Source organism: Chanos chanos, chromosome 8 (assembly GCF_902362185.1).
Source record: "Chanos chanos chromosome 8, fChaCha1.1, whole genome shotgun sequence".
Classification (NCBI taxonomy): Eukaryota; Metazoa; Chordata; class Actinopteri; order Gonorynchiformes; family Chanidae; genus Chanos; species Chanos chanos.
This window is the reverse complement of record NC_044502.1, coordinates 15,289,019-15,313,348: the sequence shown is the minus strand read 5'-3', so window position 1 is coordinate 15,313,348 and position 24,330 is coordinate 15,289,019. Positions and strand designations below refer to the sequence as shown.

The window sequence follows — 24,330 nt, the reverse complement described above, 5'->3', positions numbered from 1 at the left end:
CAGTGGCTATCCTATCAAAGTATGCCCAGCCCGCATTGATTTACAGTTGCGAAGTCAAGTCGGCTTTCGAATGTTAAAAATCCAAACAGAATTGGGCAGTTTCGTGAGACGCAGTGTTGTACCTTTGAGAAATGCCCATATCATTAAACTGGTTTTCACTGGAGTTTTCATTTGGTGACCCTGACCCTGTCCCGTTGGTCCTGTCAAAATGTGGGGAGTCTTGAAGCCAAACAGAGTTTAGCTACTCATAGGCTGTACATTTGTGTTATTACATTATTCGGGTCACATAACGGTGAAATAGCCAAAAGATGTATCCTGGGAATCATTCAAAACTTTAATTTGTTTGAAAGAGACAATTATATTGTTAATCGCAATTATTTCTGAGACAGTTAATTGTACAGCAACATTTGGAATTGTTACAGCTCCAGCATTGAGACGATGCAGAAAGAGGCAGACGAAATGGCAGTCAAGGCAGAGAAAAAACATTACTTCACATTACTATCAAAATCAAATGCCTGGCGCAAAACTCTTACAGAGAAAAGGGCTTACAGAGAAGAGCTGGCACCTCTAGCAAAAACTCTGGAAAACCTGCAAGAGAGTGTCAAGAGACTACACTAAGCTCAATGAGGAACATTTTTATTTGAATTTGACATTTGTTTTATTTTATGCTGACCACTTTTGCGGGATGAATATCCATGATACAGCAGTTATATTTTGAGTTACTTAAAAATGAGCGTTTGTGGCCAAGGACATGTTGATGTTATTCAGTTCTATTTAGGCCAATTTATGTTAGGCTGTACACTGATCTTCCTGATTATCATTTATTTATTTATTTATTTATTTGAGTAAGGCAGGTACCAGATACTTTTGCTGGCTCTGTATTTTCTACTGAGCCTAATTTTTATTTTTTAGAGAAAGAGACCGGGGGGAAAGTAAGAGAGAAAAGAGAAAGCTGAGGTGAGAGTTGCATGAACCATCGTTGTAACTTGGTTATACTAATAAAGCTGTAGATCTGCAGGTGTGTTTGCATTGTTCTATGATCACTTTGTCATCATTTCTAAGCATGTAAAAGATGATTTCAAAGATAAGTTATAGCCATAGACTGCACGTCTTTTAAATCAGACTTCCACAGAGAGGAACATATTAGTGTATGACGCAGTCCCTGTCTGCGATACCAGCTAGATCATCACTGAAAATATCCTGGAAAAGTCCTGGAAAATGATCTCAAGAAAAGAGTGGGAACCCTCTCAGGTCTCACTCTGGACAGTGGACTTGAGACTCTCTAGGCCCTTTCTCACTGCCTTGTGACTGATGCACAGCCTATAAATGTTGAACTTTTGATGGAGTGGTCTGAACATTGTGAGGAGTTTTTGGGTCATGATATTGGCAGCTTCCATTTCCTCTCTTGGCAAGCTTATTGTGCTGGCCAGGCATCTGCTGACTGACAGGATGTATGTTCTGATAGCTTTGATCTTGTTATTCCCAGTCAGCTGGCTCTTCAGGACCTTACTCTGTGGAGATAGATGTTGCCGTCTTTCCTGTTTCCACGTCATGGTTCCCATGTGATTGGAGAATCCTCAGATATTTGGAGCTGTCCTGCTAACATGTCTGTTAGGTGGCTTTGTGGTTGTTCAACTCCTCCTATCCTGATCATTTTCCCTCTTTTTAGTATCATCTCTAGTTTGAATAATGTCCCAACGTCCCAACTTGTTGTAGATTGTGATCAGGTAGATCACCGGGTCAGTGTCTCTTTCAGTCTTTGCATACAGCTCAGTATAATCCATATACAGGAGGTAGTTGATGATAGCTCCACTCTTAGTGAAGATCAGACCGAGGTGGTTCAAATCTACGCAGCATTGCAGTAGGGATAGTGCATCTCCCTGGTATTTACCACACTGGGTGGTCGCCTGGGCAACCGTCTTTGAGTTTGATTCTGGTATTGTTCTCCAGAGGCCCACTGAGTTCTTAATGAAGTTTCTTAGTGTCTTTTTGACTGTGTAAAGCGCTAGGCAGACAAGTATCTGCTTTGCTATGGCATTGAGTCCACAGTGCTCATTGAATCCAGGCAATGTTCAGGTTGGTCTGCACAGTTTTGGAGTCTTGATGGACAGCTCTGTCAACCAGTAGATGGTGTTTTGAAGCTCAGGTGTTGCTTTGAGGTAGTGTTCATGTACTCACATTTTCATTCAATTTGACTGCTATGATGTCTGACAGGAGCTTCCATGTTATGTAAAGGCTGGTGACTGGTCAGCAGTTGAATGGTGCTGGTCCCTTGACCCATACTGTCCGACCTTGCGTTAGCTGGTCAGAGTGGGAGCATGTTGCTAGCAGCTGGTTTATTTGTGTTGTTAGGCAGGTATGAAGACTTGTTAGTCTCTGTAGCCAATAGGACTGGATCACGTCACACCCTGGTGTTGCCTAGCTCGTCATGCCTTTGACCTGTTGTTGGACATCTGCTGTTGTGACGATGACTGGTTCCTGCTCTGGGAGATTGCCACACTCTATTCTCAGGTCTCTTAGTCACTGAGCACTGGTGCATATGGGCAGTCTTTGTCCCATATGCTCCTCCAATACAGTTCCAGTTCTGGCTCTTGTTGGTTCTGTGGTAGGTGTTTGATTGCTCAGCAACACAGAGTATGCCTTTGGATTGTTCTTTGGAGAAGAGGGCTTTTTTTCTTTTGGCCTCTGCTTCTCTCATGGATCTCTGGTGTCTGACTGCCAACACTGTTAGCTTTTTCTGATTTGCATATTGTGTTTTGTAGCCTAGCATCTCTGTCATCACTGCTGCTTAGGCCTATATTTATAGTTTGTCGCTTTCAGTTATGTTGGTGGTTGGGATTAGCGCTGTCAAAATTGGCCAAAAATGACGTTCAATCATTCCTTCTTAAAAAGCACATAGGTTCCAACGATTCGACTATCTATTTTTGCGCACTATGTAGGATACGGATACAGTACCTTGGCTCCAATTCTTGACAGAACTCTCTGAAGCCCGTCCCATCATCCGTACTGATAGGCTTCATGTCCTTGCATATGAACGAAGTAAGTTTCGTAAGCTTCGTGCAAGCCTCTTGTCGTGCTGCAGACAGCGAGCTTGCGGCAGGCAGAGTAAAATATGAGTTGAGATGTAGCTGTCTGGGGAGAGTTCCGGACATCAGGCAATGCTCATCTAGGTGCATATTTTCGTGATGTGCCCTCAGGTTGCTAGTGCTGGAATGGTAGGCCAACTGTTGCTTACATAGCTTGCGTACAACTTTATCTCGAGGTTCCACAATTTTTCCTCCTACTCACCAAAATCCGAGGTATTTCCAAACGGGGCTTTTTAGATTGCTCGGAGTGCAAATCACTCTCTCAGTTAGGTTGTGAACTCTCTGCCATCATTACCATAAGGTTGTTGTTGAATTATTCGCTCGTTTCAGCATGACCTACATCTCATTTTCGATCAAAGAAAGCTTTTTTTGTTTTGTTTTGTTTTGTTTTGTTTTTTTACAATTCGATTATATAATCGAATTTAGAATATTCGTCAACAGCAGTAGTTAGGATTGTGCATACTTATGCATTCATTTCTGCTAGCATACTGTCTGGTATTTGTTTTCCACCAAGTCCAGGAATCCTAGTTCAGTGGCTGATTTAAGCTGTGAAAGGGGCCTTCTTTTGATGATGTTTGAGTGCTGGACAACTGGCTATTTCTGTCTGAGTGTTAATGATGGTTGTATTCCTATTATATGTAATTAGAAATTACAAACCTGTGTAAAAAAAAGTTTAAAAAGTGGAGCATAGACGAGTAACGAAAAGACAAAACATAATTTTCTGGTTTTCTGCACTTAAGTAGAGGCAATATTCTGCTAAAGACAATATTTGCTTCTCATCATTATATATTAGTATTTTAAACAATGCTTTTATTTGTTAAAACAACTATTGGTGAGAAGAGGACTTGGAAAAAAAAGTGTGTTTTTGTGTGTGTGTTTGTGTGTGTGTGTGTGTGTGTGTGCCTGCACGCATGTGTTTTTGTCACAGACTGTGACCCCTCTGGGTTTCCGCATCGGAATGAAGTTGGAGGCTGTGGATAAGAAGAACCCCTCATTCATCTGTGTTGCCACGGTGACTGACATGGTCGACAGCCGGTTTCTAGTGCACTTTGACAACTGGGATGAGAGCTATGACTATTGGTATTGTCCAACTAAAAGTTGCCTGTAGTATTTTTCATGTTCTTTCTAATGTCTGGTGAAAATATCATACACTTTGCTTACAGTTCTCTGAGGTCAAACACTTCATTGTGTGTGTGTGTGTGTGTATGTGTGCATGGAGGGATAGTCTAAAAGACAAGCAGATAGATAGATAGATAGATATCAGCAGCTTTGTCCATGTTTTGATTGTCATCTTCTTTCTCAGTACCTGACTCTAGATGGTGCTATAGAATCACTTCAATTAATTGTGAAATTGTTTTAAAAGAAACAGAGCAAATCTAACATACTGTGAGCAGTCACTGAGAGATGAGTCAGGATCCATTAATATCGTTATTATATGGTTAAATTAAGTTATCATCAGAGCCTCTTTATGTAAAACACTCTCCAGTCATACTTCAGCTGAACTCTCCTCTTCTCTCGATTGCTCTAGCTGTAAGCTTTGGTATGTGGGTCAATCGTGTTGTTCTCTGCCTAAACTGAAGTGTGTGTGTGTGTGTGAATAAGTGTGTAAGTGTGTTTATATCTTTGTGTGTGTGTTTGTATTTGTGCTGTGCTCTGGCAGCAGTGTGTGTGTGTGTGAGAAAGAGAGAGAGAGAGAGAGTGTATGTATATGTGTGCGTTTGTGTGTGTGTGTGAGAGAGAGAGAGAGTGTGTGTGTGAGAGAGAGAGGGAAAGACAGAGAAGGAGAGTGTATATGTGTGTGTGGGGTGTGTGTGTGTTTGCAGTGTGTGGTGTTTAAAGAGCTCTGGCTGAAGTGTGTTTGCATGTTGTGTAGCGTGAGGGCTCCACTGACCTCACTCTGAGCTATGAGTGCTCAGTCTGATCTGAGTGTTGGGCTGAATTATGAATACTCATCAATAAATGAAGAGCGGGGCACTACCTTAGAGAGCAACAACACCCCCACTACACTCTCTCTCTCTCTCTCTCTCTCTCTCTCTCTCTGCCACTTTCTTGAGCTTTCACTCTTTCTCAATTCATCCTCTTTTTACATTTCTCTCACTCAATTTTCTCGTCCTTCTGTCTTTTTCTCACTTCACTTCACTTCCCCTCTCTCTCTCGTTCCCTCTCTGTCTCTCTCTCTCTCTCCCTCTCTCTCTCCCTCTCTCTTTTTCTTCTTTCACTGTGTATCTGGCGGGTTCAGATCATACAGTCTGAAACAGGTGTATGCCCTGAGCAAGAGAGAGAGAGAGCACAATGGAAACTGTCCTGTTTCCTGATTGATCAAACCGCTCCCCTCACTAGTGTAAGCGTCTGCCTGGCGTCTTCTTTACATAAGCCACCTGCCCATCAAACCCACATCCAGACAACCCACCATGGTAACCGCTATTCAGCAAAAAATCCTCGCCTAAACTCACCACGGCCTACAGAAAAAGTTAAAGTAAAAATGGGTCGTCTAACGCAAAATATTCACTGTAGCTTTTCAGTGACTCTGTGTTAGTCTTATAGAGTGAACCGTGTTTGGTTCACTGGCAGTGGGTTTAGTTTGACATGGCTGGGTTGGCGCTCCTGGCAGTAGATTTGACTTTTAAATGGTATTCACTCATAAACAGCTGCCCAGTTGTGAATGGTCAGTGAACATGTTGACTGCCCATCTGAGGCGGTTTATCCCAGCCCCAACAGGACGCGATTTATCCAGGCGTTTGTTTTATAACACACTGCATTACCAAGCCTACATGTGTAATCGGTTAGAAACACAATGCCTGAATCCAGAATCTCTCTTTCCTGTTTTACTCTTACACAGCTTAAATTCCTTTAGGCCAGTGTCACTTAATCTCTCTCACTCTCTCTCTCTCTCTCTCTCTCTCTCTCTTTCTCTCTCTCCTCTCTCTCTCTCCTCTCTCTTTCTCTTTCTCTCTCTCTCTCTTTCTCTCTCTCCTCTCTCTCTCTCCTCTCTCTCTCTCTTTCTCTCTCTCTCTCATCTCTCTCACTCACTCTCACTCCCCCCCCTTTTCACATTCCTCTCTCTCTCTTTTATTCTCTCTCTTCCCCCTCCCCCCTCTCTCACGCTCTCTCCCGCTCTCCCCTGTTTCTCGTAGCATGTTTATGCTCTAATCCAGCACCAACATGCCTGTCCAGTAGACAAATCGTCTGATCGTCAGAGCTCTTGGCTAGATCCACAGCTGAAAAAGCATGATTTTTAGGCAAGATGAATCACTAGTTATTATCCCCGGGTCAAGTGCAGTGAAGACTGTAAAATGGGCATGTTGCTAGCAAGTGAAGAGTCTGTAACAAAGACCGTTGACTAGCTTGGCGTAAATTACAAATTTTTGCATAGGGTAGACTCAATAAATTGAACCATCTGCAAATGATACAAATGTAGCAGTGTATTACAGTTAACCTAGTTTATAACTGCTGTACTGTAGATATTTTTTAACGTTACATGTTCTGTTTATGTAGGTGTGATGCTACTAGCCCATACATCCATCCGATTGGTTGGTGTCAGGAGAATGGCAAGACCCTGACCACGCCTCCAGGTGATGATGTCACCATTAGATTCTCATAATAAATTTGAAATTTTGCCAGAGTGGCTCAGTTTTTCCACACAGATAAACATTCCATATGGTTCAAGCGAGCATCAAAAGCATTTTAATTTGATGCAGGATACCAGATATGGACAGGGTACTGGACTGAATTCAAACTACAAACATGATTCCTACAACATTTTGTCTTATTAGACACAGATTTTTGGAGCCAGAAAAAAAAGCCGGAGAGGAATCAAATCACCGCCACTGAAAGATAATGATACACATACGTGTAGGCAAACACACACACACACACACATACAATAAGACTGAATTCTCCTCATTTTTTTCTCCAGGCTACCCTGATGCAAAGAACTTCTCCTGGCAGAAGTATCTAGAAGAAACCAACTCCTCACCAGCACCTGCCAGAGCATTTAAAGTGGTGAGGCCATTAGTGTCTCAGCCTGTTTGACATTCTCCAGAACATTCTGCTGCAAACCGAGCTGTGTTTCTGACAAGTCATGGTCTTTCTCTTCACCTCCACCCTGTGCCCTCCTACAAACACACACACACACACACACACACACACACACACACACACAGAAACCTCCTCACAGTTTCCAGGTGAATATGAAGCTTGAGGCGGTTGATAAGAGGAATCCCATGCTGATCAGAGTTGCCACAGTGGCTGATACAGATGACCACAGGATTCAGGTCAGACCATGTGTGTGTGTGTGTGTGTGTGTGTGTGTGTGTGTGTGTGTGTGTGTGTGTGTGTGTGTGTGCGCGTGTGTGCGCGTGTGTGCGCGCGCGCGCATACACGCTCAGAATAATGATGTCAGAGAATTTTTAGGCATCATATGTATCATTAAGTGCCTGTATGGTATCGTTATTTTTTTCTGGGGTTTTTTTGTTTGTTTTGCTTTTTTATTTTACATTCAAAACAGCTCACACAATATTCTACAATTTCCAGTCTTCCCCCCAGTTCCTATTTCATCTCTGTTTATAGGAAATGTGTTCTCATTGTACTTCAGGATTGTAATATTTGATTTATTGTGGCCTTTTCTTAGCTTTTTATATGAGTGGAGAATGGACTATAGCAGTGCAGCCACTGATTGGCTGTAGATTGTGCTACTTATTATGATGTCAGAAGCAGATATGGCCATATCTGCGAGGCTATTGGCTGTGATCCTGTGAGAGGTTTATCAGTTGTGTTCACCTTGCCTTTTCATTCCCTTCAGCTGCGAGGCACATTTGTCATCTGTAAGCTGCATCTCTCCTTTGAATCTTTTATGTTTGCTTTCTCCGGGGACCTGAGATATGGCAATGATGTTGATACTGACAGTACAGCAGGTTGAGTGTGTGTGTGTGTGTGTGTGTGTGTGTGTATGAGTGAGAGTGTGCCTGCATTCATTTATGTGTTTGTATAAATCTATAAATGTGTGTGTGTGTGTGTTTGTTCATGCGTGTCAATTTGTTTAGGAGACTTGGGGAAAACAGACATACATATCAAATAAAATAGAGAACTGTATCAGTCCTTCTCACTATCCTCTGCTTTTAATGTCATAAGAAATCGCCTGCCACATAAATAAGTAAATAAATCAATAAGGTTCGATTTGCAGGCAGAGTGTGTTAGCTTCACTCACTTACACAGAGTGCTTTGTTAGAAGAGGACAGATAACTGGACATTTCCTACTGGGTAAAAAAGAAGTGAAAAGGGGTGTGTGTATATAAATAAACATACTTGTTACATCAGGTGCACTGTTCCAGACAGTGTGTTGTGGAAGAAGAATGACATTAGCACCATGGTGTTGAGTGTGTGTGTGTGTGTGTGAGTGAGTGAGTGAGTGAGTGAGTGAGTGAGTGAGTGTGTGAGTGTGTGAGTGAGTGAGTGTGTGTGTGTGTGTGTGTGTGTGTGTCTTCTTTGCTGTGGGTGCAGGTGTTCCTCTCCAGGGGGCAGCATTGATTAAGGTCATTAGAGAAAGCGTCACTTCTCCCTCTTCATCTCTCCCCTGTCGCAATACTTCTAATGGGTTTGTCAATCTCTGTCAGCACTGATCTTCCATGACATCCTCTTTTATGAATCCATCCATCCATCTGTTCATCCCCTCCTCCTTGTCCTTTCTTTCTCCTCACGGTAATCCCCCCATTAGCGTTCACCTTGGAGATTTGTCCTGTACCCCTCTCTCCTCCACCCCTCTCTCAGTATTACTGCATTAAGAGTGTTTACTCTATCACATCCACTCTCTCTCTCAGAATGGTCCCTCAGCTTGTCATGTATAGCACATCATGTGTAATCACACACACATATACATATATACACACATACATGCATATACACACATGCACATATATACACACAGACACACGTGTATATAAACACACACACACACTTGCATACATAAACACATGCATACACACACACACACACACACGCACGCACATACACACATATACACACAAACACATGCATATACAGACATGCACACACACATGCCCCCCCCCCCCCCCCCCACACACACACACCCACACCCACACCACGTGCACATACGCACATAAACACACATGCACACATATGCACATACACAAACGCACACACACACAAATAAAATGCATACACATGTATACAAACACACACTCTTACACTCACACACTCCACCAATCATGTCCTTCACTGTGATACATGTACCAGCTGTCCCATACACAACACTGTCTGCTCCCCTATCCACTGTCTCGCATCCGCCGGTGCGTATAACTGTGAAAGCATTTCCAAACGGCCAGAGTTTGGCTGTCATACATTTGCATCTTTACGTGGATGTGTAAATACTCTACCATCATCTGTGCCTTCTTCTCCAGCTGTTTAGGGTAGTTTTAACAACATCCATTGGGTTCTGCGATTTCGGGCGTTCTTTTGATCAGTGTTGAGTGTCTTTGGAGTCTCTGTGGTTTGATCAAGCTCAGTGTTTACAGTCTAGACGAGTTTATATCTGAGAGTGTAATCACAGTCTATTGGTGTGAAAACACCCACTGCAACGACGGTGTCAGCCGTCAGCCCAGTCAGAGCCCTCCGTCTGAGAGGCAAGTCTCACGTCCCATAACTCCCTGCTCTCCTCGCCTCCTTTGATGACTCCTCATAAAGAACAAAGGCAGAGGAAGATTGTGAGGGGAGAGAGAGAGAGACATAGAGAGGGAGAGGAGGAGGGAGAAGGGGGGGGGGGAGGAGATGGGGGAGTGAGACAAACAGTGAAATAGGAAAACAGACAAAAGGAAAGATGGGTATTAAAAGAACATAACGAGTTTGGGTGAAAAGAGAACGGTGAAAGAAAGAGGTAGAGAAAATGGTGGGGTAGGGGAGACAGAGAGAGAAAAGAAAGAGAGAAAGAGCCAGATGAGATGGCTATTGAGTATGTCTAACACACACACACACACACACACACACAGAATCGGAGCGGACTGTCCCATCTGGGCGGGCACATCAATACTCGTGATGTCACTTTTAACATTGTGTTTGACAGAGGGTGTGTGAGATTGTGAAGTTCCCACCGAGCCCGTGTCTGTGTGCCAGTCAGTCTGAATCTTAGCTCTCAGACCTGATTTATGCTCCTTTTTTAAATCAAAGCCCAGCTAAATGGCCATTTCAAAGAAACAAAGCACTTAGCTAATCAGTGGAGATGAAATCGCAGGGCTTTTTATCTACTAAATAGCATTGGCCGGCTTAAAACGCAGCCAGGGTTGGCCTGATTGATGACTGGGTTCTCTTCATTCTATGTTATGAAGGATTCCCAGTACGAGACCTGCAGAGCACACCCTGATGTATACTTCACAGAGCTGTTTTAGATCCAATTTTAAAGTCATTTTCTAACCTTATGTTAGAGACCATCTCAAATCAGTGCTCATTAAGCGGCAGCCCTGTTTATCAGATTTTGGACAATGTTTTTTCATAGAGGATGTGCAGTAAAATGAACTAAACATAAAAAAATTGCAGATTTTTCAGGGAGACTTTCCAAAAGATCTGTGGGTTTTTCTTATGCAGGTGATGGATTTTATCATTTAACGTTTGTATTGTTCTGGTCGTTGTTGTTGTCTCTGTTGCATGTGTGAGAATAACAGACCTTTTTTTTTTTCATTTCTTTTCTCTGGTTCAGATCCATTTTGACGGCTGGCCGGATGAGTATGATTACTGGGTGGACACGGACAGTCCGGATATCCACCCCGCTGGATGGTGCGCCAAAACAGGACACCCTTTGCAACCGCCTATCAGTGAGTGGATCCAAATTTCACATGACACTTCTCTCTCTCTTTCCCTCGCTCTCTAAACACAGACACACACACCCAGTCACCAGTCACTATCTCCCTATCAGTGAAAGGATATGTTAACACTTGTCTGCTCTCTCTGTAAACACGCACAGGCACACGCACACACACACACACACACACACAATGTCAAGCACAAATACATAGATACAGAATCAACAGTCTGCACCTTCTATCACTCATCTCAGCTCATCTCATCTCATCACATTCCTCCCTCCCTCTCTCTCTCTCTCTCTCTCTCTCTCTCTCTCTGCCCCCCCCTCTCTCTCTCTCTCAGACACACGCTCACTCTCACTCTCTCTGTTTTTAAACACTGAATTCTCTCTCTCTAAATACCTAGTCACACAGACAGAAACAACCCACAGTCTACCTCTCTCATAGCCCTGATTACATACATTCAGTAACTGGGTGGCTGTCTGTGGCTGTGGTGTGGACTGTGGAGGGAGATGGAGACAGAGCAGGTTGTAGTGAAAGGGTAGAAGACTTAAAGAAAGCTGTTTTAGCCATCCAGACTTCACACTAGTCAATATCCTCAACTTACCCCGACAAAAATGAACTTCTCTGTCTTCTGCTTCGGTTCCTGCTAATTTTTCTCTCCGTAATGGTGTCCATGGTAACAGGCCTTGACTGTGTCTCTAAAACAGAGAGAGAGAGAAGGAAAGAGAGAAAGAAAGAATGAGAAAGAGCTCCTGTCCAACATGTTGTACCCCACTGGTTGACCACACTGAGGAAACTGTTTCCATTGTTGTATTTAAAAGATATGACGTGAATGTCAGCTGTCACACAAATTTCTATTCTATTCTATTCTATTCTATTCTATTCTATTCTATTCTATTCTGTTGCATTCTGCTCTGTTTTATCCTAGTCTCTGTTGCGTTGTTGTTCTTTATTTTAATGTATTCTACACTGATTTGTTCTTATGTAATCTGTTTGTTCTTCAGTGTGATATACAAATTAATATCACCCCTACGCGTACTTTCCATTTTTTTCTGTAGTATTTTCTGTTCCTCTGGCTTTTAGAAAAATCTTCACGTCTGCTCTCTGATCACAGCAGGCGTGTTATGTGAGTGAAACGTGTGCGCTCGTGTGAGTGTGTTGCTGTATGCGTGTAGTCACAGCAGATATTGGGATGTTCTGATGGTCAGATGAGTGTCTTCTGTGTCCCGTCTCAGATCCTCAGGAGGTGTTTGAGTCGTCAGAGCAGACAGGCTGTCCCACGCCGGGGTGTAAAGGAGTGGGCCACATTAAAGGGGCACGGTACTCTGGCCACCACAGGTACGTCATGGCCCCTCCCCTGGATGGCCACTCCCACAACATAACCGTCTCTCAAAGCTACCGCCTTAATCACGCCTAACGCTCCACCCAAATCCCACCATCTTCCAATCCAGTCTCTTTAACACCGTAACTCCTCCCTCTGATCAGTTCTGCAGCAGTCCTCCACAGATTACTCCTGTATTTTCTGATGACAGTTTCAAGACCATCAAGAGTGTTGCAGATGAATGTTCTGGAAACCAACCTCTTGATTACCAGATTGCCATTCGTAAAAGAAGCAGAATGTGTTTTGCAAACCGTGTAATAATAATACCAAAATATCATTAGAAAGTTTCTGTTGTATGGTTGGTCACCTGAATTAACCTCCTTTTTTTTGGGTTTGGTGGGTGGGTGGGTGCGTTGATAGCTAGATGTCGGTCTTTCTCATTCCCAACAACCTCTACTTCCGGCCGATGTGCACCGAAACATTTTTAAATATTTATAATGCCTTTAAAATGAGTTATGCTCTTGAACTTTGCTGAGAGTCTGAAAACTGCCTTTTTTTCAAAATATAATAGACAAATCTGCAAATGGATGAATTCCCAGCTGAGGACTTTGGCCAGATAATGGACACGTGTTGAAAGATTGAGAGAGAGGGAGAGAGAGAGAGATTATTATTAAAATCTGCAGTGAAGCCAACCTGCAGGAGCCTGTTAAAGCAGAGAGCAGTTAGAGTGCTGATCACCTGAGAGTGACAGCACAAATGGGGCATGTTGCAACGCCGCTTTCACCGAACAGACCTTTTGTTCGTTTTTGTTTAGAATCATGGAATATTGAATAGAGTGAAAAGGAGAGAGAGAGATAGTCAGAAAGAGAAAGCAGAGAGAGTGAAAGAAGAGTGTCTGTGGATAGATATAATACCACCATACCCTCATTATGCCAAAAATGTATGACAGAGGTCAGAAAGGAAAGAGAGAGAGAGAAAGAGAGAGAGAAAGAGAGCAATGTTTCGATCAGCCTCATCCCTATCTGTGAGTGACAGGGGGGCTTATTCTCACTGTGCCTATTTATATGCTAATATATTTGTTTATGGAAACATCCATCTGTTTTTTTTCCACCCCTGTATTAACATTTCTCATGGAAAAACACATATGTTGCTTTAGGCCAGCTCAATGAGATTTCCCCTTTGGCTGTTCTCTTAATATGAGCAAAATTAAAAAAAAAAAAAAAAAAAAAAAAAGCAAACAAGCAAACAAGGAGCAGAGTAAACACAGATGTCAACACTTCTTTGACATCTCTGAAGCCAAGCTAGCATAATATGTTTCACCCATCTTGAACAAGAAATAACGGTAATAATGTTGCTTGGTTGTGTAAATGATATTTTGAGAGAGAGAGCAGGACTGATGAAGGCTTTTTTTCTTTCCATATTTCACAGCACAATTCTTTCCATTAACACGTCAATATGAAACCTCCATCAGCCGTGGAGAATATCTGAAAGCTGTTGTTTTGAACCAAAATGAAAGAGAGAAACAGTCTGTTGAGAAATTAAATCTTTGGATTGTTATCATTGAAAGCCCTGGGTTACGTTTTGGTTGATGGGCTTAACTCAGGTGGAGGGAAGCTTTAAAAAGCAAACAAACAAACAAAAAAAAAATCAAATTGGTTGTTTTGTTTTGTTATGTCGCTCATTTCAGCAGGTGATTGCGGAGCAGAATGGCCGTTGTAAATGGAGCTGTAATTGTTTATGTTGTTTTGATCCTCAGTGCCGTGGGGTGCCCGTATTCGGACATAAACATCAACCGAGGCTCCGTTCTGCCCGACAGACTGAGTGGCGAGATGCCAGGCACGGGAGCGGGCAGGCCGAGAAAAACAGAACCAAGTCAAGAGGTGCCCGCACCCAACTCAGAGTAAGATCTGCACTCAGTCAACTCAACATGGTGCCTTCTGTTTGTACGAAAAAGATGTCCAAAACTCCTGTTTACCCAGGCAAGGGAGCACTGTGAAAAAAGACATCAGAATAGATCCAGTCTCTGGTCCAGTCATTTTGTGCAGTGTTAGATTCCAAATGTAATCATTGAAATGGAGGTGGAGTGGTGGTGTGATTGCCCATTGACAATAAACTCGGTTGTAAAAGAAACGTGTTTATCAACTCAGGCAGACCTGGCTTTCGGTTGAATTCAGGTTTCCGACATCAAAAAAACAAATTCAACATTACTTGGAAACAGGTTCATAGCATAGCATTATTCAGTAATGTTTAGTTTTTTTAAACTCCTTTAAAGAGGCCAAAGTTCAATACCACTCCATTAATATTAACTCCTTACTCTATATCCACTGCTTTACTGACTCAATAGATGGGCTGCCTGGACTTTCAGTTTCCTCTGTGTGCTTCGATTATGGATGTGCTAGAGCAGAACTTTTCAAAGTCAATTATTTTTCCCTTTCAATTTCCCAGCATGCCTGTCAGCTCCAACCACACTCACACAGCCACTGTGAGCACCCCGGGAGGCGTGACGGAGTCAGTGGCGAAGAAACCTCCGGGCACAGAGACCAAAAGGAGGTCAGTGCTCCTTCAACACTCAATAATCTGTTATTAGCTTGTCAGCGAACGCTAGCACTAATGCGTGACTGATGCTCCTTGTTTGCTTATTAATGCCTGCTGATTTTGAACCGTGGAGAGCGAATCGCCGTGGACGAATCGAGGTTCGACTCGTAATGCCTACCACCTGGCCTCAGCTGGGTGTGTGCTCTGTTATCAGTGTTCTGATGGGAAAGACTGGTCCCTTGCTCAGGGGGGTTTGGTAACGGTGGCTTTGTGAAGATTGGATGTGTTGTGAGCTCTGGAGTTGGTGCTAGACTCTTTTGTCTGTGGTCTTTTCACACAAGTTTACTTTCTCAAACCCAACAGTCACACACACCTCCACTGTTCTCCAGACAGCATTCCAAATGAAACGGTGACTCAAAGCAGTCATTAGGGAACGGTGTTAATGAGGAAGGAGTTTTAATATGTTCTTATCACACAGCGTAATGATCAAAGGCAGTAAGAATTTAGTCCGTCACACAGAATTTCTATGCTTGGCTCTAGAATGGTAACAGCCTGATTTGAGAACTGTGGGCTACACTGTCTCTGACAAGACAAGTCAGATAAAAAAGATAAAAAACATTAATATGCAATGAGAGATAATGTTCTCTTTCTGCTTGAGTTTTTACGGTATTATTCACACTTCGCGCCGTCGTCTGGCACTTCCATGTCATTTATATAGAGCATCCTCTTGAGTCTTTTAATACCCACAGTCTCAGAAAGAGTTTAGAATTCTGCTCAGCCGTGGATCCAGAGACCTCATGCTGTGCAGCCTTTTATGTCATACAAAACCAAGAAAGGCATCTCTAGATAACTGTTAATCATCTGACACAACATCACCAACGCTTTTTTTATGTTACAGTATGATGTTGGATAAACAAAACAGCTCAGACAGTTTGATTTGTAGTAAGTCACTGATATTGCTCAAGAGAGTATTGGAATGTATATAATTCTGAGGCAAAATCTTCAGAGATTGTTTACAGTTAACCAGTCATTCTAGAACCTGTTAATCATTCTAGAATTTCACAGTTGTTCGTGAATCTCTAGATTGTTCTAGAATGTTCGGGTCTCAATGTCGTGCAATGCCCTGAGCATTCTGAAACCGTAACCCTGTATGGAATTTCTTAGATGACCCTTGGAATTTTACCTCAATATAAGCCTCATTCCTCGCCTTTGAATTGTTGAAGTGTGTTTTGCTTGGAAGCGATGATGTCCTCTTTGCTCAGTGCCAGGTGTGGCTGGAAAGAGGCTGCTCAGCTGAGTTGGCCATTATATTTATCAGTGACAGATAGTTTCCATGCACTATTTATCTTACGGCTTTTTACTGTAATTGTTGTTGTTATTGTTGTTGCTTTCGTCAGGGTGGGGAGACCCTGTAAACAGCGCAAAGTTGAGGAGGTGGTCCAGGAAGAGGAGGTGGAGAACGAGTTGTCCTCTGTCATGGATACTAAAGGTACAATCAACATTCCCCATCAAATTGGAAAAACTTTCACTGCAGTAAAATTTGCAGATTAAATAGAACGTGGTCAATTGCCACTCAGAGATGAATTCCGGACAGATCTTTGTAGGGCTGTTGTTTTTCTCATCCAGCAGTAAATTAACCGGTAGCTTTACCTTTCCCTAGCATCGTTTGTTGAGACATCTCCTTTTTTGTTGTTGCTGTTGTTCATTTAGACTATTGAATGAGCGCCTCTCGTGTCCTGCCGGCTGAAATGTGAATTATTGTTTTAAAAAACGTGTTACACGACTCATCATGGTCCCAGGGCCCGGTCCCCTCTCTTTCCCTCCGTCTCTCATTCTCCTGTCTCGGATTACGGTTCAGTGTGCCGGTGTGACGTCTTTTTCTTTTGTCTTTTTATGGCCCAGACCATGTCACACAAGCTTTCAAATGCTCCATCCTTTCATCTGAGAATTTTACATACCCTTAATAGTCACACAGAAACCATTCTGATCGTTATGACGACATAAGGGTTTTGTCTTCCTCCAGGAATGACTCACTCAGTCTCCGCTCTCTCTCTCTCCCCCTCTCTCTCTCTTTCTCATTCTCTTTCTCCCTCTCTCTTTCTCTCTCTCTCATTCCTCCCCCACTCCTGGGCGGCACTGAGTCCTTTGTGTCCCTTCGTCAGAACATCCAACACTTGCTCTCTTTGAGTTTTCGTTAGTGTTCTCTCCTCAGAGAGAGCAAGTGAGAGAGAAGGAAACCGAGAGGGAAAGAGAGAGAGAGAGAGAGAGAGAGAGAGAAACAGAGAGAAAGAAAGAGCGAAGATTCTAATGAAGCTGAGATAGCCAGCACAGAGAATAAATAGCACAATATCAGCTCAGTATGTGGTCCTTCTATCAGACAGCTTAACCTGCTTTAAACCCAGTGCTGGCGTCTGTCTTTCATAAGCCCTGCGCATTGGCACGGAAACTATCCGCTAGCTGCTTAATTATCAAATTAAAAAAGAAACTCTTCCCCTGTCCTCTGGCTCTCATGACAAACTTGAGTTTGGTCCCCTAATGACTACACATAGAGTCCAACTGTTCTGTTTTGGAAGACATGAAGAAGCTTTGATGACAGTATAATCAGAACTAAAGCACAGAGCTCCTAACTAGCTTTGTATAAGAATTGTGACCAGTGACTTGGAAACATAGGCAAGGTATGGAGCACTTCGACACTAATGTAGACATCTGGTTATCCAGACCCGTGATTGGTTTATCTCCTTATTTCCATCCCTCATACACTCAGCACTGCTGGCATAGAGACAGAGACAGAAGATTAAAGAAAATTACCATTACACACAGGAAATGATGTAAATGTACCATACCTTCCAGTGGGCTACCTTATGGACCAGAACTGAGAGCTCCATTTGTTTTTTGTTTTTACTTTAGTTCATTTTGGTTCATGAATGAACACAACGCATGTATTTAGACTCTCCGAAAAACATCTTAATGATCCTTTTAACGTGTTTTTTTTTTAAAGATGTTGAATCTGAATGCATTTGAATATTTAATATGTAATTTACATATAATGCAGTTGATCAAATCAGAGCGTATGCTACCTTCCTCTGACGTTTTCAGACGTCCTTAATGACATGTTTTGTTTCTCAGACTTTACAGCGGACGACTAATACTAAAAATGGTGATGGTTAGTTTCGGGAACCATTTTGGGTTCAGTAACAGATAACCCTGAAAGTATTTAAAGAGAGAGACAGAGAGAGAGAGAGACAGAGAGAGAAAGAGAGAGAGAGAGACAGAGAGACAGAGAGAGAGAGATTGAAGCTCAAAAAATAAAAGGATTGAGTTATTGTCCCATCCTCCAGCTGTGAGCTGGGTAGCTTGTTGAGGGAAGTGCTGTGTCAGAGAGCTAATGTTGTGAAACATCACTATAGCTCTGCAATAAACATAACTCAAAACCCACACACTCTTAGTCATCTGGGCAGCACAGGAACCCACAGAAACCCTGCTCTTTGAAATATAATGGTCTGTGCCTTGGATCTCATACAAAAAAAAAAAAAAATCCAAGATTTGGTTTTAATCATTTGTATATTGGTTTAGTCTCTCTCTTTGCCTAATAATTTCACTCCATGCTTAAGAAGGGCATTGTTTTTCTTTTTTTTATTGTTCTGAGTGTCTGTTCTCTTCATTAGTATTGATCATAGCAATGCAGTCAATAATCAGTGATCAATGACTGACAAGGATTAGTAATGTCTTATACTATTCTAATTTTTATTTTAGAAATATCAGCAATAAAAAAAAACCATATTGATGATAAAGCACTCATTATTTTCAGTTGACAGGCAAAGTTTCAGACTTTATGAGAAATTGATTTCATCTGCGTCTGTCTGACCCTCGGGTTTTTAGTTCCTTATTTTCCAACAGTCACAACCTACACTTTCATCAGATTCTTTTAATCACGCATGAGTTTGAACTTTGCCATAACACTTTGGCTTTTTTTTTTAAACCTGCTTTATCCAAGCAGCTGGAAATGTCAGAATTTATTAGCACTTAAAGGGTGAAAGAACAGTCCAACGTGGGTTTTTTTTTTTTTAATCTATATTTAAACCTCCGTGAAGCCCTGTATGCAGTTTATTGACTGATAATGGAGTTTGCTTTTACGTGTGGATTAACAAGTTTATTCAGTATGCTTTTACCAAAGAAAGCCTCATAAACAAGCTAATATCACCATACTTTCCATGGCCTGGAGAATAGTAGTGTTTAGTTTAAAACTTTCACTGTTTTTTCTTTTAAATGTTTTGATTGAAACAGCAGGGTTTTCCATTTTAAAAAGAGTTTGGCATACACGTCACTGTTCTCCAATGCTCGCCCCGATCTATCCACAAGTGCCACTCTCACTTTTCCTTACTTGGTCTTTCTCAAAGTCGTTCCGTCCTGATTCTAGCATTTCCTGATGACCGGTTGAGCCCTGGAAATGTTTGTGTGTGTGTGTGTGTGTGTCTTTTTGCGTGTGGCAACAACAGATCCGCTGTGACCGGTAATACGTGTCCTTCTCCTCTTCCCAAACCCCCCCCTCCATCCCCCTCCAGAGCTCAGCCTTCAGCAAGCCCTTCATCAATCAGTGTTCATGCCATGCTCAGCTCCATCTCCCAGCACGCCCCACTGCTGGGACCAGCACAGTAAGCTTCTGCCGCCCGTCGCTGGGATTACCGCCAGTAAAGTGGCGGGATGGAGCGTGGAAGAGGTACGTCAAGACTTCCGCAACTTCGTTTCTCCACCCTCTATGAATGAGAGGGGGTCAGGGCTTCAGCAGGCGGATTCACAGTGAAACGCACAGACCAAAACGCTTTACTCATCCACATATTTCAGTATGAAACAATTACTTGGGCACAGGCTGATGACTAAGCAGTTTGACCTGTTAGCCATCTACAGAAGTTGATTTCTCATCTCTGTGGGGGTTTGGTGGATTTTTGAGATGCACTGAATATTTTATTGAGGATATTTTGTAGTGAATGCCTCTTCATCATACAAATTGAAAAAAGTCCATTGATTTTTCTTCTTGTGACTCCCAGTTAATCCAATCAGCTTTCAGCTAATCAAAAAGGTCAGGAGATGACCCGATATGAAATTTGATTTGAACTTTAGTCTTGTGGCTCTAATTCAAGCGAGATGTGAGGAATCTTGCCCTCAGGGTAGAGGTCTAATAAAAGTGTCTGAGGAGGTATTTCTCATGATGTCACACAGGTCACAGAGTTCATCCAGAGACTTCCGGGCTGCAAGGAACAAGTACGAACGTTCAGAGATGAGGTAAGTCAGTCTTATCAGGGGTTTGTATGGAGTTAGAATGTGGTAAAAAAAAGAAGCAGCTAAAGTAATGTACAGGTGGCACTGGAGAAGTGTATTCCTCAACACATACCACTGCGAGCCACAGCCATGCTAAATCCAAAGGCATTATTCCAACCAAACTGAAGAGGAAAATGGAGAAAATGATAAAGGCAGTGAATGTATCCAACACTAGCATGAAGACCCACGCCAGCTCATCCATTCTACCAGCTGTAAGGGTCCCTGACCCCGGGGCATCCCTACTGTTCCCCTGGCCGCTGGACGACGGGAGGGCGAGTGGCAGTCTGATGGATCTAATATCTGAGTGTTTTAATACTTCAGTCCCAACTACAATAAACGTGAAAGGAGCAATTAAGAGTGAGCAGCTGAGGTGTAACAAGTTCAATACATTTACAAAGCTGAAACACCTTTACAAATTACACAAATACTACAAATTACAAGACTGAATTTTTTTCCCCCATAACAGTCAGTGTTTGCACCATGAATATAAACATCAGATAGTGCGCAAAGCTTATCAGATTATCTATCGTATAGTTATAAATCACTCCTGTATGTGTAAGCATATAAGTCAACACAGTTACTCTACCACTCAAATGCAAGTGTTTATATCAGGAAAGCAGACAAGTTTGAGTTTGATCTGATGTTTGTGTACAAACTACGAATCCAAGTAGAGGGAAAAAGAACCAACATTTCCCCTGAAACAGCACGCTGTCATGAAGATTCATCCCATAGTCTTAATCAAAGTGTGTACGCCATCAAGAAATCAAATATTGGACAAAGCCATCCGAATCTCTGAGTGCTTTGCTTGTGAATATTAATGATATTATGAATATTAATTTGATACCGACAAGTGATTCACAGGCAGGGATATTTCACAAAGTGGCATTACGCATCAAAAGGAAGAGAACCTGTTTCACAGTTCTCGGTTGAATGCTAAACAGCTTTGGGAATTTGAGATTTAAATAATTCTATTGAAACTTTTTTTCCGTGCTGTGACTCAGTGTCCTCGGAATCCCATAGCAACGGAGCAAGTGAAAATCTCCGGGGTTTATCTCTGTACCTGTCCCCTGTTAAAGGTCTTTCTACAAGACTCCTAAGAGCTCTGACTCTCAGTGCTGACCTTTAGAGGAAAGGGAATTCTTATCCTTCCATACATGTGGGCTGAGCGAACGTTTTAGCAGTGTTACATAGTATTAATGACCCTGAGTGTCAGAAATGAAGCCAGAGGACTTTTTTTGTTCTCGTATTAGACACACACACACACACACACACACACACACAGTGCTGAGGCTGAAAATGGACAGGCTGGGAACTGATTGTGTGCTGTAAGACCTAAAGGTCAGGTTATTGGCTGTGTTAGATCCATTATCTCAGGGTGGTCTGTGGAACTGTGCCAGCATGTAACATAGTTTTTAAATAATCTCTCTAAACCCACTGCTGTGTACCATATACCATTTTAAATGATCTCTCTAAACCCACTGCTGTCAGTCATATACCATTTCCATTTCAAATAATCTCTCTAAACCCACCGCTGTCTGTCATATACCATTTCAAATAATCTCTCTAAACCCACTGCTGTGTACCATATACCATTTTAAATAATCTCTCTAAACCCACTGCTGTCAGGCATATACCATTTCCATTTCAAATAATCTCTCTAAACCCACCGCTGTCTGTCATATACCATTTCAAATAATCTCTCTAAACCCACTGCTGTGTACCATATACCATTTTAAATAATCTCTCTAAACCCACTGCTGTGTACCATATACCATTTTAAATGATCTCTCTAAACCCACTGCTGTCAGTCATATACCATTTCCATTTCAAATAATCTCTCTAAACCCACCGCTGTCTGTCATATACCATTTCAAATAATCTCTCTAAACCCACTGCTGTGTACCATATACTATTTTGAATAATCTCTCTAAACCCACTGCTGTGTACCATATACCATTTTAAATAATCTTTCTAAACCCACTGCTGTCAGTCATATACCATTTCCATTTCAAATAATCTCTCTAAACCCACCGATGTCTGTCATATACCATTTCAAATAATCTCTCTAAATCCACTGTTGTCTGTCATATACCATTTTAAATAATCTCTCTAAACCCACTGCTGTGTCGTATACCATTTTAAATAATCTCTTTAAACCCACTGCTGTCTGTCATATACCATTTTAAATAATCTTTCTAAACCCACTGCTGTGTCGTATACCATTTTAAATAATCTCTCTAAACCCACTGCTGTCTGTCATATACCATTTTAAATAATCTCTCTAAACCCATCGCTGTGTCGTATACCATTTAAACTCACTCAGCTCTGCATTTTAGTCTACATCGTTTACATGTCATTTGTTCATTTTTAATGTTTTAATAGGCTCCCAGAGGGCATTATAAGACTTATTATATACAAGAATAACATTTTGACTCTGTACATGGAGTAAACATAATCCCTGTTTATTTACACATGAACTACATAAATTGCTGTTATTGAAGAACTTTGTGCGAACACATTAATACATAACAAGTGAGTGTGAAACACTTGTGTAAATGAACATCACAGGATTATGGTCAGGGTTATAGTTAGGGTTAGGGTCATGGTTAAGGTTGGGGTAAGGGTTAGGGTCATGGTTAAGGTTCGGTTTATAGGCCCCGTAAAAGCTTAAGATGTTTTCAACCTTTCCCTGTGGTCAAGCAATAATCTAATCTGAGAGGAAAGCCTATGTTTTTGACTTTCTTTCTGAAATAGGTGGAAAAACATCTTTTCTGCCCCCCCCCCCCCCCCCCCCCCCAAAAGTCAGTACATAATCTTACAGTATGTGACCTCCCTGTTTACGTTGGTGTTGAACACTGACCTGCAGTGTTTCTACATCCACGTGCTTAAGGGAGAAATATACCTAAGTAACTTTATTTCTTCAGTTACTTAGTTCTCCATTCAGTTTGAACCACAAAGAGGGCTTTGTGTGTGTGTGTGTGTGTGTGTGTGTGTGTGTGTGTGTGTGTGTCAGACTGAACTGGTGAACAGTCATCTGAAGTGGAACTCTATGACAAGTGTTAGTTTTGGTGGCTTGTTAGAGGTGGACCTCGTTTGAGGCCAGAGATGAGTCAACCTTCAATCTCCTTCTTCTTAATGAGGCTTGATACCATCAGATAAAAAAAGAAAAAAGTTTCTTGGAAATGCTTTGAAGCTGTTTCAGATTTGCCTCTGACCGCACAGAACTTTCTTCAGCCCACGTTCGGTTTAAGCGATTAACACAATGATTAATGATTACACGCCAGTTACTGTAGAAAATCCTATTCAAGAAAAGCTTATATAAACCATTCAAACCCAAGATTTCATTTTATTTTTTTTCTGTATATTTGTTTCCTATTGAAAAGGTTAATTAGATGCATTTAATTCAGATATAATTGGATTCAGTCCTAAGTAATTTAATGGTGAAATAGCATGAAATGTAGGAAAAAAGAGGCTTTTTAGCATGTTTGAATCTGAATTAACACATCACGTACTCTCTCTCTCTCTTTCTTTCTTTCTTTCTTTCTTTCTTTCTTTCTCTAGCAAATAGATGGGGAGGCATTTCTTCTGTTGACCCAGATGGACCTGGTGAAGATCCTCAGTATTAAACTGGGCCCAGCCTTAAAGATCTACAACTCTATATTAATGTTTAAAACAGCAGAGAACTCCGCCTGTAACGAACTTTGACCTGAGCCACGTTCAGGGGGGCTTGGAGAAGGGGATGCTCCCCCACCCCGCCCCCTCTTAAAGAGCTATTGCAAGTGTTCCTAGAAAAAGAATTACAAAGCACAATGAAGAACTGTTCTCCAAAAAAAAGACAAATATCTTATTTAATGCAAGCAGGAGATGCACATCTGAATTTTTTGGACGATGTGCATATGAATAATGTTATAAAAAAAAAATAATAATAATGCTTTTCTGAGGTTCAGATGTGACACACACTCAGCTGAATGTTCATCCCATTAACACTTAGAGGATTCCAGATCTGACCGTCTACACATATACGCATTCTAATCAGGGTATCAGGTAAGATAAGACGCAGAATCTCTGTTTTATCTCCAAACAACAAAAAAAAACTGGAAAACAAAAAACAAAAACAAGCATAGAAATACAGAGTCCATCCTCTGCTCTTCATCCTTCAGAATCCTGTATCTTACTGAATAATCATTGGTGTATCAGTCACAGATCTGGTATACTTTAAAACCCATTGCGCTAATACATTCGGCCCTGTTTTGTCAGATGT

The 24,330-nt window shown here is 41.8% G+C and overlaps 1 protein-coding gene across 1 annotated transcript in view; it reads left to right on the top strand.

The window, feature by feature from the left end:
- Positions 1 to 23,774, top strand: part of l3mbtl3 (L3MBTL histone methyl-lysine binding protein 3) — a 38,264-nt gene extending 14,490 nt beyond the window's left edge. Inside the window, exons 10-21 of the mRNA XM_030782902.1 lie at positions 4,015 to 4,166; positions 6,582 to 6,658; positions 7,003 to 7,088; positions 7,250 to 7,360; positions 10,792 to 10,906; positions 12,133 to 12,235; positions 13,975 to 14,118; positions 14,664 to 14,768; positions 16,151 to 16,242; positions 19,316 to 19,470; positions 19,971 to 20,033; positions 23,631 to 23,774. Of these exons, the coding sequence (XP_030638762.1) occupies positions 4,015 to 4,166; positions 6,582 to 6,658; positions 7,003 to 7,088; positions 7,250 to 7,360; positions 10,792 to 10,906; positions 12,133 to 12,235; positions 13,975 to 14,118; positions 14,664 to 14,768; positions 16,151 to 16,242; positions 19,316 to 19,470; positions 19,971 to 20,033; positions 23,631 to 23,774 (1,347 nt within the window). The remainder of the gene's footprint in view (positions 1 to 4,014; positions 4,167 to 6,581; positions 6,659 to 7,002; positions 7,089 to 7,249; positions 7,361 to 10,791; positions 10,907 to 12,132; positions 12,236 to 13,974; positions 14,119 to 14,663; positions 14,769 to 16,150; positions 16,243 to 19,315; positions 19,471 to 19,970; positions 20,034 to 23,630) is intronic.
- The last annotated feature ends 556 nt before the right edge of the window (positions 23,775 to 24,330 follow it).